The sequence below is a fragment of the Penaeus monodon genome, chromosome 41 (assembly GCF_015228065.2).
Source record: "Penaeus monodon isolate SGIC_2016 chromosome 41, NSTDA_Pmon_1, whole genome shotgun sequence".
Lineage (NCBI taxonomy): Eukaryota > Metazoa > Arthropoda > Malacostraca > Decapoda > Penaeidae > Penaeus > Penaeus monodon.
Genome location: NC_051426.1, coordinates 31,336,938 through 31,349,437, shown reverse-complemented (window position 1 = coordinate 31,349,437; position 12,500 = coordinate 31,336,938). Strand labels below are relative to the sequence as shown.

Below are 12,500 nucleotides of genomic sequence, written 5' to 3'. Positions count from 1 at the left end.
GTCATAAAGATAACAGGCAGAAGAAAAGAAAGAAGGAAAGAAAGACAGAAGGAGAGAGAAGAGGGGCAGAGCAATACACTTATAAAAATTGTGATTCTTAGAACTTTTTTATTTATCTGCAATAATCCTCCAACTAATGTTTGAAAGCTAGCCACATATTCCTCAGATATCACGAAGACAATTAATATTTAGAACCGATATACCCAAACCCTTAGTTACAGCAACCCTGACTTTTAATTACCATATATGTTATGTATGTACTGGTAAGTGTGACTCTTCCATATCTTTATCACTTTTAAATTTTCATCATCACTTCTTCTTGCACACACCCTCACACATACATGTGCACATGCACTCATATTCACACTCACATGCACACACACAAATATACATAAACACAAGCATGCATGCACCCACAAACCCACCCACACACTTACACACACTCACACACTCACACACACACACACACACACACACACACACACACACACACACACACACACACCCTCACACTCACACCCTCACACACACACACACACACACACACACACACACACACACACACACACACACACACACACACACACACACACACACACATTCATTCACAATTACCAAATGCAAAAATTCCCATAATACACAATTTTTGAAGATGACAAAAAGACATTTAAAACACAACTAAAATAAGGATAAATCATAAAGAAATGTACATTCTTCTTGCTACATTCCTTGTGCATGATAAATCACGTGCCAAATGGTCATTACATTTTGCTCTGTAGTATGCACGTGCAACTTAAAACCTTTTGAGATACACAACACAACCCACATGCACATGTTTCAGCTTAAAAGTGAATTATACTTATCTGTTCTTTGACTTGGCATGTGCGTAGAATAAAAAAGTGTGACTCGTTGCAAATTTCAAACACACAGAGAGCAGGCACCACATGCACTCGTTCGTCTTTATTTGGGGCTCAGACTAGCTGTTCGGTCATATAAAAACCTTTAAAAGCTCAACTGATACTACCTCTATCCACAGCATCCACTTTAAAAGTTACGTTAGCGTTTATAGAAGTATAAAATTAGACAACCAAGACATTGTTCTTTCAATTATATAACAGAAACAAGAATCCATCACAGCCACATGAACAGTCACATTTTTTACTCATTGAATGTACTAAAGCTGTCAAATTGTGCAGTAGGCCAGGAAGACTCCAACACAAATGACTTTAACAAAAGCTCTGCTCTCCAAGACTGGGAGATATAGAAACGAAAAAAATAATAATAACAATAATAATAAAACATGAACAAAAGCCTCTTAAGTGTCTCTGGTTGAAAGCATGTCAAGCAACAGGCAGCAGAGGGACAAGATACACCGCAGAATCAGAAGACGCAACTTACACAGTAAAGCCTGCTCTTGGTGCACCCACGGGGCTATGGAGGAGAAGAGAAACAGGGGGCTTGAATATCCTTTCACCTTATGTGTGTAAAAACTCCCTAATACCCAATACAGTTTCCTGTGTGTATACACCATGGGCCTATCTTCATACTCCCCAAAACATCTGACTGAAGCCGAGTCTACCAAAAATATCAAACCACAAAGCTTAAACTTTAAATTAATTCAAATCTGACTGAAAATAGAGCTTTCTTAATACACTGAAAGATAAAAGTACTGTAGATTGGCAAAAGCATTCCTGTTTTCTGCTAAACCATTGCTGAGCTAATGACTCTTTTATTTTTATGAGACATCCTTTCTGAGGGCAAGTTTATCTCCTAGATTAAAATCTGTTTTCTCAAATTCTTCCTCTATACACACAATTCTGATATATATAAAAAGAAAAAAAGAGATGAGTCTAACTGCGAACTTGTACAATATAAAGGAAATTCTATGAACTACAAGAGTGGCATCTGCAAGTTCATTAACACTTCAACAAAGACAATTGATATTTACAGAGTTATTTTTATCCCCATAAAAATTCACTTGTTATACCTAAAGTCTGCAGACAAACAGTTATAAAAGAATGTACCATCACCATACTATAATTGAACTCTTACTCAAATTTTATCATATGCCTTCCACTAAAGTATTGCATAATCTTTTCCATATTCCTCTATGAACAGAATATTTACATAAACTCCCTTCCTCTTGAAATCCTAACATCACAGATCTGGTCTATGTTCCTAACTGGCTTGATGGAGAAACAAACATAAAAGAGACTTTACATTTCTGCTGAAGCTGTTATCAAAACCAGCCAAATACATCTCTGGCAGAGCAAAGATTTTCATTTCCATTCCTACCCTTTTCTCCATCTGTCACGACAAACACTGCTCATATCCGACCTAATATAAACACCTCTTTTCAATACCCTCTCACAAAGTATTTAGTTCCCCTGCTGTAGTCAACACTTTAATGTATACAAAAGATAGTAACTCAAAAATAAATCCTTCCCCAAGATATCAGACTCCACAATCTATTGAAAGGTATCCTGTCCACATTATGCATGCCACATCAAGCACAATTCAGTAAACAATTATCAGTATATTTCTACTATGACAGACACAGTCCCTGGTCCCTTTCTAAAATCTTTGCCTCTTTATAGCATACCATTCATCATAAGGCACATTATGTCATAGTTTTAACTATTTTCATAAAAAATTAAAGTGAAACAAACCCAATGGAAACTGCTTTAGCATGCAATGAACCCAATCCCAATACACCAAAAAAATCATCTTAATTGTAAAAGAACTAGATTTCCTGGCATTTCAAACATCTCTGACATGAACACAAAAGAAATACTGCTCACTGATGACTGTTAATGCTATTTATCATATGATCTTTTAAACATCAGAGGGCACCAACAGCAAAATATTATTATCATAGGTAATCTTGATACGGACACAACATAGCAGGAGCAAAGAAAAAGTCATAATTGATAGTGATAATGATGATGATAATAAAAAGTATATCAATAATACTTATAATATTAATGACAATGTGACTAACAATAACGAAAAATAAAAATGATAACAAATAAATAAAACAACACTAAAATTACTACTATTACTATTACTTTTGCTATTCTATTGTGATCATTATTCTTATCATTATCAAAATTATAATCTAATTATAATCAGAATAATAATAATAATTACCCTTATGATATTAATAATAATAATATCAATATTCGTCATCATCATCATTATCATTGTTATTATTATTGTTATTGTTATTGTTATTGTTATTGTTATTGTTATTGTTATTATTATTATTATTATTATTATTATTATTATTATTATTATCATTATCATTATTATTATTATCATTATCATCATCATAATCATCATCATTATATTCATAACAATAATGATAACAATATTAATAATAATAAAACAATATTACTATGATCATAATTATAATAATAATAATTATTATCATTATTATTACTACAATAATAATGTCAAAAAAGTAATAACAATTATAATGACATTAGCATTAATAATGACAGTAACAAGAGCAAATAAAATTACAATAATAACAATAACAGAACCAAAAATAATAATAATAATAATAATAATAACAACAACAATAAAAATTATTTGATAACAACAACTATAATAATATAACAATGATAAAGATGATGATGGAAGATGATAACAATAATAACAACAATGTTCAAGAAAAATACACCATAACAATTAATAGTGACGATCATGACATTACTCTCAACAGAAAGAAAGAAAGAAAGAAAGAAAGAAAGAAAGAAAGAAAGAAAAAAAGACTATTTATATTCGTCACACCAACAAATTTAAACTGTGATAATAACATGCTAATATAACTCAAAAATAAACAAATGAATTTTCATGCTTACAATGATAATAACTTGATACAAAATTCTCATCGTTCTGTGTTATCATGATAATACTTCCTGATATAAAATATATGAATGAATCCACATCATACCCATTTATCAAAATTATTCAATATTACACTACAATTATCACTACATGTTATCTACATGATGATGACAGATATAACAACAATAGATATAAGAACATAGATATCAATAATAAACAAAACAATAATAAAAAAAAAATAACATCATCATTTATAATAACAAAAGCAACGCTAATTACATGTTATAGAGAAAAACATAAAAAAAATAAAAAAAATAATAATGACTGATGATTATGACAACGAAATGAAATAATAATGATGACGATGTAAACAATAATCATAACCACAACAATAACAATTACAATAACAACAATACTAATAATACTGCTGCTGCCAATAATAACAGCAATAATGATGATAAACATAAAAAAAAAAAAAAAAAAAAATCAAGTAAAAGTAATTATGATCATAATAGTTCGTAGTAGTCACAAAAAAAATAATAATAATAATTACCATTAAGTATCATCTATAATGATAATAATAATGATGATGATGATGACAATACCAATAAAAAAGAAAAAACAATACTGCAAACTAATATAGCAACAATTAAAACTAAATTACTACTACCAACAATAACAACAACAATAATACCAACAATCTCCATCCCAACCCAGCAGTAACAACATAACATTGAATGCCAAAATCTTAATGGAAAACAACACACAGCTGTTGGGAGGGAGGGACAGAGGCTGTGTGCTGAGGCATTTTCACAGCAAACTCACCATATAGTGCAGCTGTTGCCGGGTCCATCCCGGGTGGCAACCCACCCCGGGCTTTGTCCCCTCGCTCGCCTTCTCTGCTGTTGTCCATCCTGGAGAGAGAGAGAGAGAAATGGTGAGTGAATTTCCCCAAATATGGTGGTGTTGTGGTTAGATTTTCCAACATAAACTTGGGTACATATCTAGTAATAACATCAATAATATGGGAAAGTATCTGTATATAATGTCGATAATACTTAAGTTATAATATCAATAATAATAATAATAATAACAATGATAATAATGATATTAACTATAATATTAATAATAATAACATTAACATCAACAACAACAACAACAACAACAACAACAACAACAACAACAACAACAACAACAACAACAACAATAATAATACCAGCAATAATAACAATAATCATAAGAGTAATAATAATAATAATAATAATAATAGTAATAACAAAATACATCCCTATACAGAAAAACATTGTGAGCCTCTGATGCCTACCTAAAAGAACCCCAACTCATGAAAAGCTCTTACTCTTCAAAGTTCATTTAATTTAACCAATGAAGCTCAATATGTGAACACTGCTAATTTTGCATATCCAATATATCAAGAAAACTGGTCAGTCACTGCCACATCCTGTTTGTGGCATTTATTTTTTCTCTCTCTTAGCCGAGTCTCTTTTTCTATTCTTAACATCCAGAAGGTCTGTATAACATGATTTTAGCATACAATTTAATCTCCGAAGGTGGGTGAGTGAGTGAGTGAGTGATTGAATCTGGGTGGGAGAATGCATGTGTGTGGGTAGGGGACTGCATGCATGTGTGTTGCGTATATGTCCTTATATATATACTGACAAGTCTTCTCAGTCATGTAAATTTTTCTCCAAAACTCTAGGCACTCTCTCTGATTGTATGCACATATGTTCCTTGTATACTAATAAAAAAATAAAACTTTTGTATAATACAAAGTATTCTCTGACTGTTATTTTTTACTTTGAGCAAATATAAAAGATGGTAAAATCAAGGCAGAAATCCAAAAGGGGAAAGTTGATAGAGAAATTGGAACAGCACAAATGATAGCAAACAAATCAAGACCTTATCCATTACAACTTTTAAATAGTTCCACTTGTTCACGCAACATACAACAATTAGCTGTATGGGGATAATGAAACACTAGTTGCACCAGTGCTGATATTTAAGAACTTATTTAATTCAGTTTCTCCAACTCTTCCTTACTTTTCTATAAATACCTATGTACTGCACAAATGCATTGGAAATAAATAATATCAAAATACGATATATTTATTTCAGCCCTAACAGACAATTTGTAATCTTAAAGGCCTATATATACTGGGAGAGGGAGAGAGGAGAGAGGAGAGAGGAGAGAGGAGAGAGGAGAGAGGAGAGAGGAGAGAGGAGAGAGGAGAGAGGAGAGAGGAGAGAGGAGAGAGGAGAGAGAGAGAGAGAGAGAGAGAGAGAGAGAGAGAGAGAGAGAAGGGGAGGGATGCATAATAATTCAAGATACACAATCTCCGAAAGTTTTCCAAACAGACACAAAATACACATACATACATCGCACCTCCTTCTCTGAACATCCAAAAGAAAAACCCAACTCATGCTTTAAAATAATAATAATAATAATAATAATTTCACCGGACTTAGAAAAAAGTGAGAGTTACGTAGGCCTTCGAGCCGGCCACAAGAGGCTAAGGAAATTACGTCCATTTATCTACTCCCACTAACCTCTTCTCTCCCCAAGCCCCAGCTAAAACGATAGATCTACAACTCATACCTCGTTTACTTGGTGATAATGCGACCATAATCATAATTCCGACGTGTTTTTGTGAGCATTCCGTGAGAGGCGAGCGACGGCGTCCCAGCGATCCTCAAGCGAACATGTAAACAAACTTGGTAAACAAACGATCTTCTAAGACTTCCCGCAAATAACCGACTTTTATTGCAGGGCGTCACATTGAGGTCCCGATATCGCCGTAATTTGATATAAAAGGTTGGTGGATGATAGATAAAAGAATTATGGCGTGTAAATATATGTTTAGGTTTCTACAGCCCGATGGTGATACAGAAAATAAAACTTTGTACATTTGCAATTCACGGCGTTTGCCACTCTTTCGCCGAAATGATTTTAAGTGACAATTATTTCACGCGAACCCAACTTTTCCAACCTTTATTAAAACGTCGCCCACGTTTTACGAAACACGATGCAATCTCGGCGATCCGCCACGAAAACCGGCGAGAATCGTATAACGAACGCCGTAACCCCCAAAATTACCGAGCGTCATGTAGTTTCTCGGCGGCTGGCAGCTTAGGCCTTAGGCAGCCTCGGGCGACGCGGTTTCCTGTTAGGCTATTTGAGCGATGGCGTCTCTCTCCGGCCTTTCCTGCCTCCATTTAACCACCTAAAAACCCGCCCAGCTCTCTCTCGTTCAACCGCGGAGAACGAAATTCATGGATTTTTCATTGCAGTCGCATATAAAAGGGGCGTGCAGGAGATAGAGAAAATGGCTCTTTTATAATCAATGTCTAACGGACCAGTTGGGTGGGGGAAAAAAGAGGCGACACGCCATTATAAGGAGATTGTGAAGGTCGCCATAAGTTAGAAGCTCAATAGTAGGTGGGATCGGAAACCTTCTCTCGGGGTTTCCCTTCCCTCGCCGCTGACTCCGTGGGATGCAAATACGTTTGTGGGCGAGGTATTTCACGTAAAGACGCAATCATTATGCAACGCAGTGTGGTTATTAAACGGCGTAGACTTTTTCTTCCTTCCTTCCAGAGTTGTGCAATGGTCGTGTGCAGCCTTGAACCGCCTGACGGGAACCCTGGCTTTCCTCCCCCAGTCCCCTTCATCCTTTTCCTCCTCTTGCGCTCTCTTAAGCTTGCTCTCTGGCTTTATTATATTCATGTACATACATACATATTTACTTACATATATGTATGTATATGCACAATAAATATATATATATATATATTATATATATATATATATATAATATATATATGTATACAACACACACACACACACACACACACACACAACACACACACACACATATATATATATATATATATATATTATATATATATATATAATATATATATTTTAATATATATATTATTATATATATTATAGACATATATATATGTATAGTATATATATATATATTTATATAGATATATATCTATATATATTATATATATATATTTAATCATCATAAAATTTTATTTTCTTCTCTCTTCTTCTTCTCTTTTTTCTTTTTTTTTTTTCTTTTATATATTAGATATTATATTATAAAATATATCTATAATATATATATATATATATATATCTATATATATATTAATTATATAATATTAATATATATATATATATATAGCTAATTATATAATAATATAATCATTTATAATAATAATATATATCTTATATATATATATAATCTAATATATATTGCTTATATATATATATTATATATATAAATTTTTTTTTTTTTTTTTTTTTTTTTTTTTTTTTTTGGGGGGGGGGGGGGGGGGCAAAAAAAAATTAAAAAAAAAAAAAAAAAAAACCTTAATGAAAGTAAATATGATTATGTACATGAATAAAAAAAGAGAGAGAAAGTTTAAAGAGAGCGCAAGAGGGGAAAGGATAAAGGGGGACTGGGGGAGAAACCCGGGTTCCCCAGGGGGTTTTAAAGGCTGCACACGACAGCACAACTCGGGGAAGGAAGGAAAAAAAGTCTACGCCGTTAATAACCACACGCTTTGATAAGATTGCGTCTTTACTGAAATCCTCGCCCACAAACGTTTTTGCCCCCACGGATCACGGCGAGGGAAGGGAAACCCCCGGGGAAAGGTTTCCGATCCCCCCACTTTTTGAGCTTCTAATTTTTATGGGCGCCCTTTCACAATCTCCTTATAAGGGCGTGTCCCCCTTTTTTTTTTCCCCCCACCCAAATGGTCTTTTAGACATTGATTTAAAGACCCATTTTTTTTCTATCCCCTGCACGCCCCTTTTAATGCGACTGCAAGAAAAACCCGAATTCGTCTCCGCGGTTGAACGAGAGAAGCGGGCGGGTTTTTAGGTGTTAAATGGGAGGCAGGAAAGGCCGGAGGAGACGCCCCCGCTCAAATACCCAAAAAACCCCGTCGCCCGAGGTCCTAAGGCCTAAAACTGCCCGCCCCCGAGAAAAATACATGACGCTCGGTAATTTTGGGGGGTTTCGGGGTTGTTTACGTTTCGCCGGTTTTCTGGCGGATGCCGAGATTGGGATCGTGTTTGTAAAAATGGGCGACTTTTTTTAAAAAAGGTTGGAAAATTGGGTTCCTTTGGAAAAAATTTTCACTTAAAAAACATTTCGGGGAAAGAGTGGCAAAAAGCCTGAATTGAAAAGTACAAAGTTTTATTTTTTTGTATCACCATCGGGGGTAGAAAAACCAAACAATATTTTCACCCCTAATTTTTTTTTATCATCATCCACCCCCTTTTTTATAAAATTTTCGGCGATACGGGACCCCCAATGTGACGCCTGCAAAAAAAGCGGTTATTTTCGGGGAAGTCTTAGAAGACGTTTGTTACCAAATTTTTTACATGTTCGCTTGAGGATCGCTGGGACCCGTCGCCGCCTCCCGGAATGTCAAAAAAAAACACGTAAATTTAGATTTGGTCGATATCACCAATAAAAATTTTTATATTTTGTAGAATCTTTTAGGGGGGGTTTGGGGGAAAAGAGGTTAGTGGGAGTAGATAAATGGACTTTCCTTACCCTTTTGGGGCCGGGCTCAAGGCCTACGTAAACTTCTTTTTTTTCAAAAAAAAAGCCGGTGAAATTTTTTATTTATTATTTTTTTTTAAAGAGATTTGGGTTTTTTTTTTGGATTTCGAGAAGGAGGTGGAGTTGTATGTTTTTTTGTGTTGTTTGGAAAACTTTGGGAGATTGGTATTAAATTTATTAGCTTTTCCCCCCCCTTTCTTCCCTCTCTCCCTCTCTCTCTCTCTCTCTCTCTCTCCCTTTTCCTTCCTCTCCCCCTCTCTCTCTCTTCTCTTTTCTCTCTCTCTTCTCTCTCTCTCCCTCTTTCCTCTCTCCTCTCCCCCTTTCCTCTCTCCTCTCTCCTCCTCCCTCTCTCCTCCTCCTCCTCCTCTCTCCCCCTCCTCTCTCCCTCTCCCCCCAGTATATATAGGGCCTTTAAGATTAAAAAATTGTTTTGGGGCTAAAAAATATATCGATTTTGATATTATTTTTTTCCAAGCTTTTGGGAAGTACATAGGTATTTATAGAAAATAAGGAAGAGTTGGAGAAAGAAATTTTAAAAAAAGTTCAAAAATTCAGCCTGGGCAAAAGTTTTTCATTATCCCCATACGCTAATTGTTGTATGTTGGTAAAAAGGGGAAATATTTAAAAAGTTGTAATGGATAAGGTCTTGTTTTGTTGCTATCTTTGTGCTTTTCCCAAAATTTCTCTATAAATTTTTCCCCCTTTTTTGATTTCTCCTTGATTTTAACCATCTTTTTTTGCTAAAAGAAAAAATAACAGCAGAGAAACTTTGTATATCAAATTTTTTATTTTTTTTTTAGTAAAGGAACATTTGCTAAATCGAGGAGTCCCTAATTTTTGGAAAAAAATTTACATGACTGGAAGATTGTCGTTATATATAAGGACTTAACGCAACAACAGCAGCAGTCCCCACCCACAAAAGCTTCTCCCCCCCCAAAGATTCAATCATCCTCACCACTCACCCCCTGGGAGAAAAATTGTATGCAAAATCTGTTAAAGACCTTTTGGATTTAAGAATGAAAAGAGACTGGGGAAAGGAAGAAAAATAAATGCCACAAACGGATGTGGCATGACTGACCATTTTTTTGAAAATTTTGGATATCAAATTAGCATTTTTCACATATTGAGTTTCATTGGTTAAATTAAAGAACTTTGAAGAGTAAGAGCTTTTCAGATTTGGGGTTCTTTTAGGTAGGCATCAAGGCTCACAATGTTTTCTGTATAGGGAGTATTTTGTTATTACTATTATTATTATTTTATTATTATCTCTTATGATTTTTTAAATTTTGTGGTTTTATTATTTTTGTTTTTTGTTGTTGTTTTTGTTGTTGTTTTTGTTGTGTTGTTTTTGTTTTTGGTTGATGTTTTGTTTTTATTATTAATATTTATTTAAATATCATTTATCATTGTTTTTTTTATTATTTTATTGATATTAAATTTAAGATTATCGACATTAATAAGATACTTTCCCATTTATTATTTTATTACTAATATTGTCCCAATTTATTTTGGAAATCAACCCCACAACCCCCCATTTTTGGGGGAAATTCACTCCCCATTTTTCCCTTTTCTCTCTCCGGATGGAAAACAGCAGAAAGGGGCGAGCGAGGGGAAAAACCCCGGGGTGGGTTGCCCCCCGGGAGGACCCGGCAACGCTGCACTAATGGTGAGTTTGCTGTAAAAAAGCCTAGACACACCCCTTGTCCCCCCTCCCAACGCGGGTGTTTTTTCATTAAGATTTTGGCTTTCAATGTTGTTTTTACTGCGGGGTTGGGGAGGGAGATTGTGGATTTTTGTTGTTTTTTATTTTTGGTAGTAGTATTTATTTTTAATTTTTTGCTTTTTATTTTCGTATTGTTTTTCTTTTTTTTTGGTATGCATCTACCCATTTTATTATAAATTATAAGATATTTAATGGAAAATTATTTTATTATTTTTTTTGTGACTACAGAATTTTATGACAAAATTTTTTTATTTGATTTTTTTTTTTTTTTTTTTTTTTTATCCTTATTGCTTTTATTATTGGCGCAGCAGTATTTTAGTTTTGTTTTTATTGTAGGTTATTGTTGGTTTATGTTTATTGTTACATCTCATCATTATTATTTCTTTTTCGTTGAAAATCATCAGATTTTTATTTTTTTATTTTTTTTATGTTTTCTCTAAACATGTAATTACTTTGCTTTTTTAATAAAATGATGATTTTTTTTTTTATTATTTTTTTGGGTTTATTAGTTCTATTTTCTTATATTTTTGTTGTTATTTGATCATCATTAAAACAGTAGTGATAATTTTAGTGTAATATTTAATAATTTTTAAGGGGATTGGGATTTTATTCATTATTTATTCAAAGTATTTTCATGAAAAAAAAAACATGGAATTTTGATCAAGTTTTTATCATTTTAACATGAAAATTCATTGTTTATTTTTGAGTTTTAAATTTGCATGTTATTTTTCAGTTTAAATTGTTGGTGTGACAATATAAATAGCTTTTTTTCTTTCTTTCTTTCTTTTTTTCTTCTTCTTTCTTCTTTTTGTGAGAGTAAAGTCTGATCGTCACTATTAATTTATGGGTATTTTTCTGGAACTTTTTGTTTTTATTTTTTATATCTTCCATATCATCTTTTCTTTAATTATAGTTTTGTTATCAAATAAATTTTTTTTTGTTTTTGTTATATATTTTTATTATTATTTTTGGTTTTTTTTTATTTTTGTAATTTATTTGCTCTTTTTACTGTCATTTTTAAGCTAATGTCTTATATTGTTATTACTTTTTTGACATTTTAGTTTTAAAAAAATTTTTTTTTTTTAAAATTTTAATAAATTTTTTTTTAAAAAATTTTTAAACTTATTTTTTAAAATATTAGATTATAGGGGTTTTAAAAAAATGTTTTTTAAAAATATAATAAAAATTTTACATTTTAAAAAAAAAAAAATTTTATAAAAAATAAGATGATGATTATTTTTTTTTTTAAAAAAAAAGGGAAAAATTTTTATTTTAATTGAAAAAATAAATAAAAAAATTAAAAAAATGAAAAAAAATAA

At 32.6% G+C, this 12,500-nt stretch overlaps 1 protein-coding gene across 1 annotated transcript in view; it reads right to left on the bottom strand.

The window, feature by feature from the left end:
- LOC119598716 (bromodomain adjacent to zinc finger domain protein 2B-like) overlaps window positions 1-12,500 on the bottom strand; it is a gene marked incomplete in the record, with an annotated part of 128,899 nt that overhangs the window by 70,221 nt on the left and 46,178 nt on the right. Inside the window, 2 exon segments of the mRNA XM_037948494.1 lie at window positions 1,399-1,431; window positions 4,678-4,766. Of these exon segments, the coding sequence (XP_037804422.1) occupies window positions 1,399-1,431; window positions 4,678-4,765 (121 nt within the window).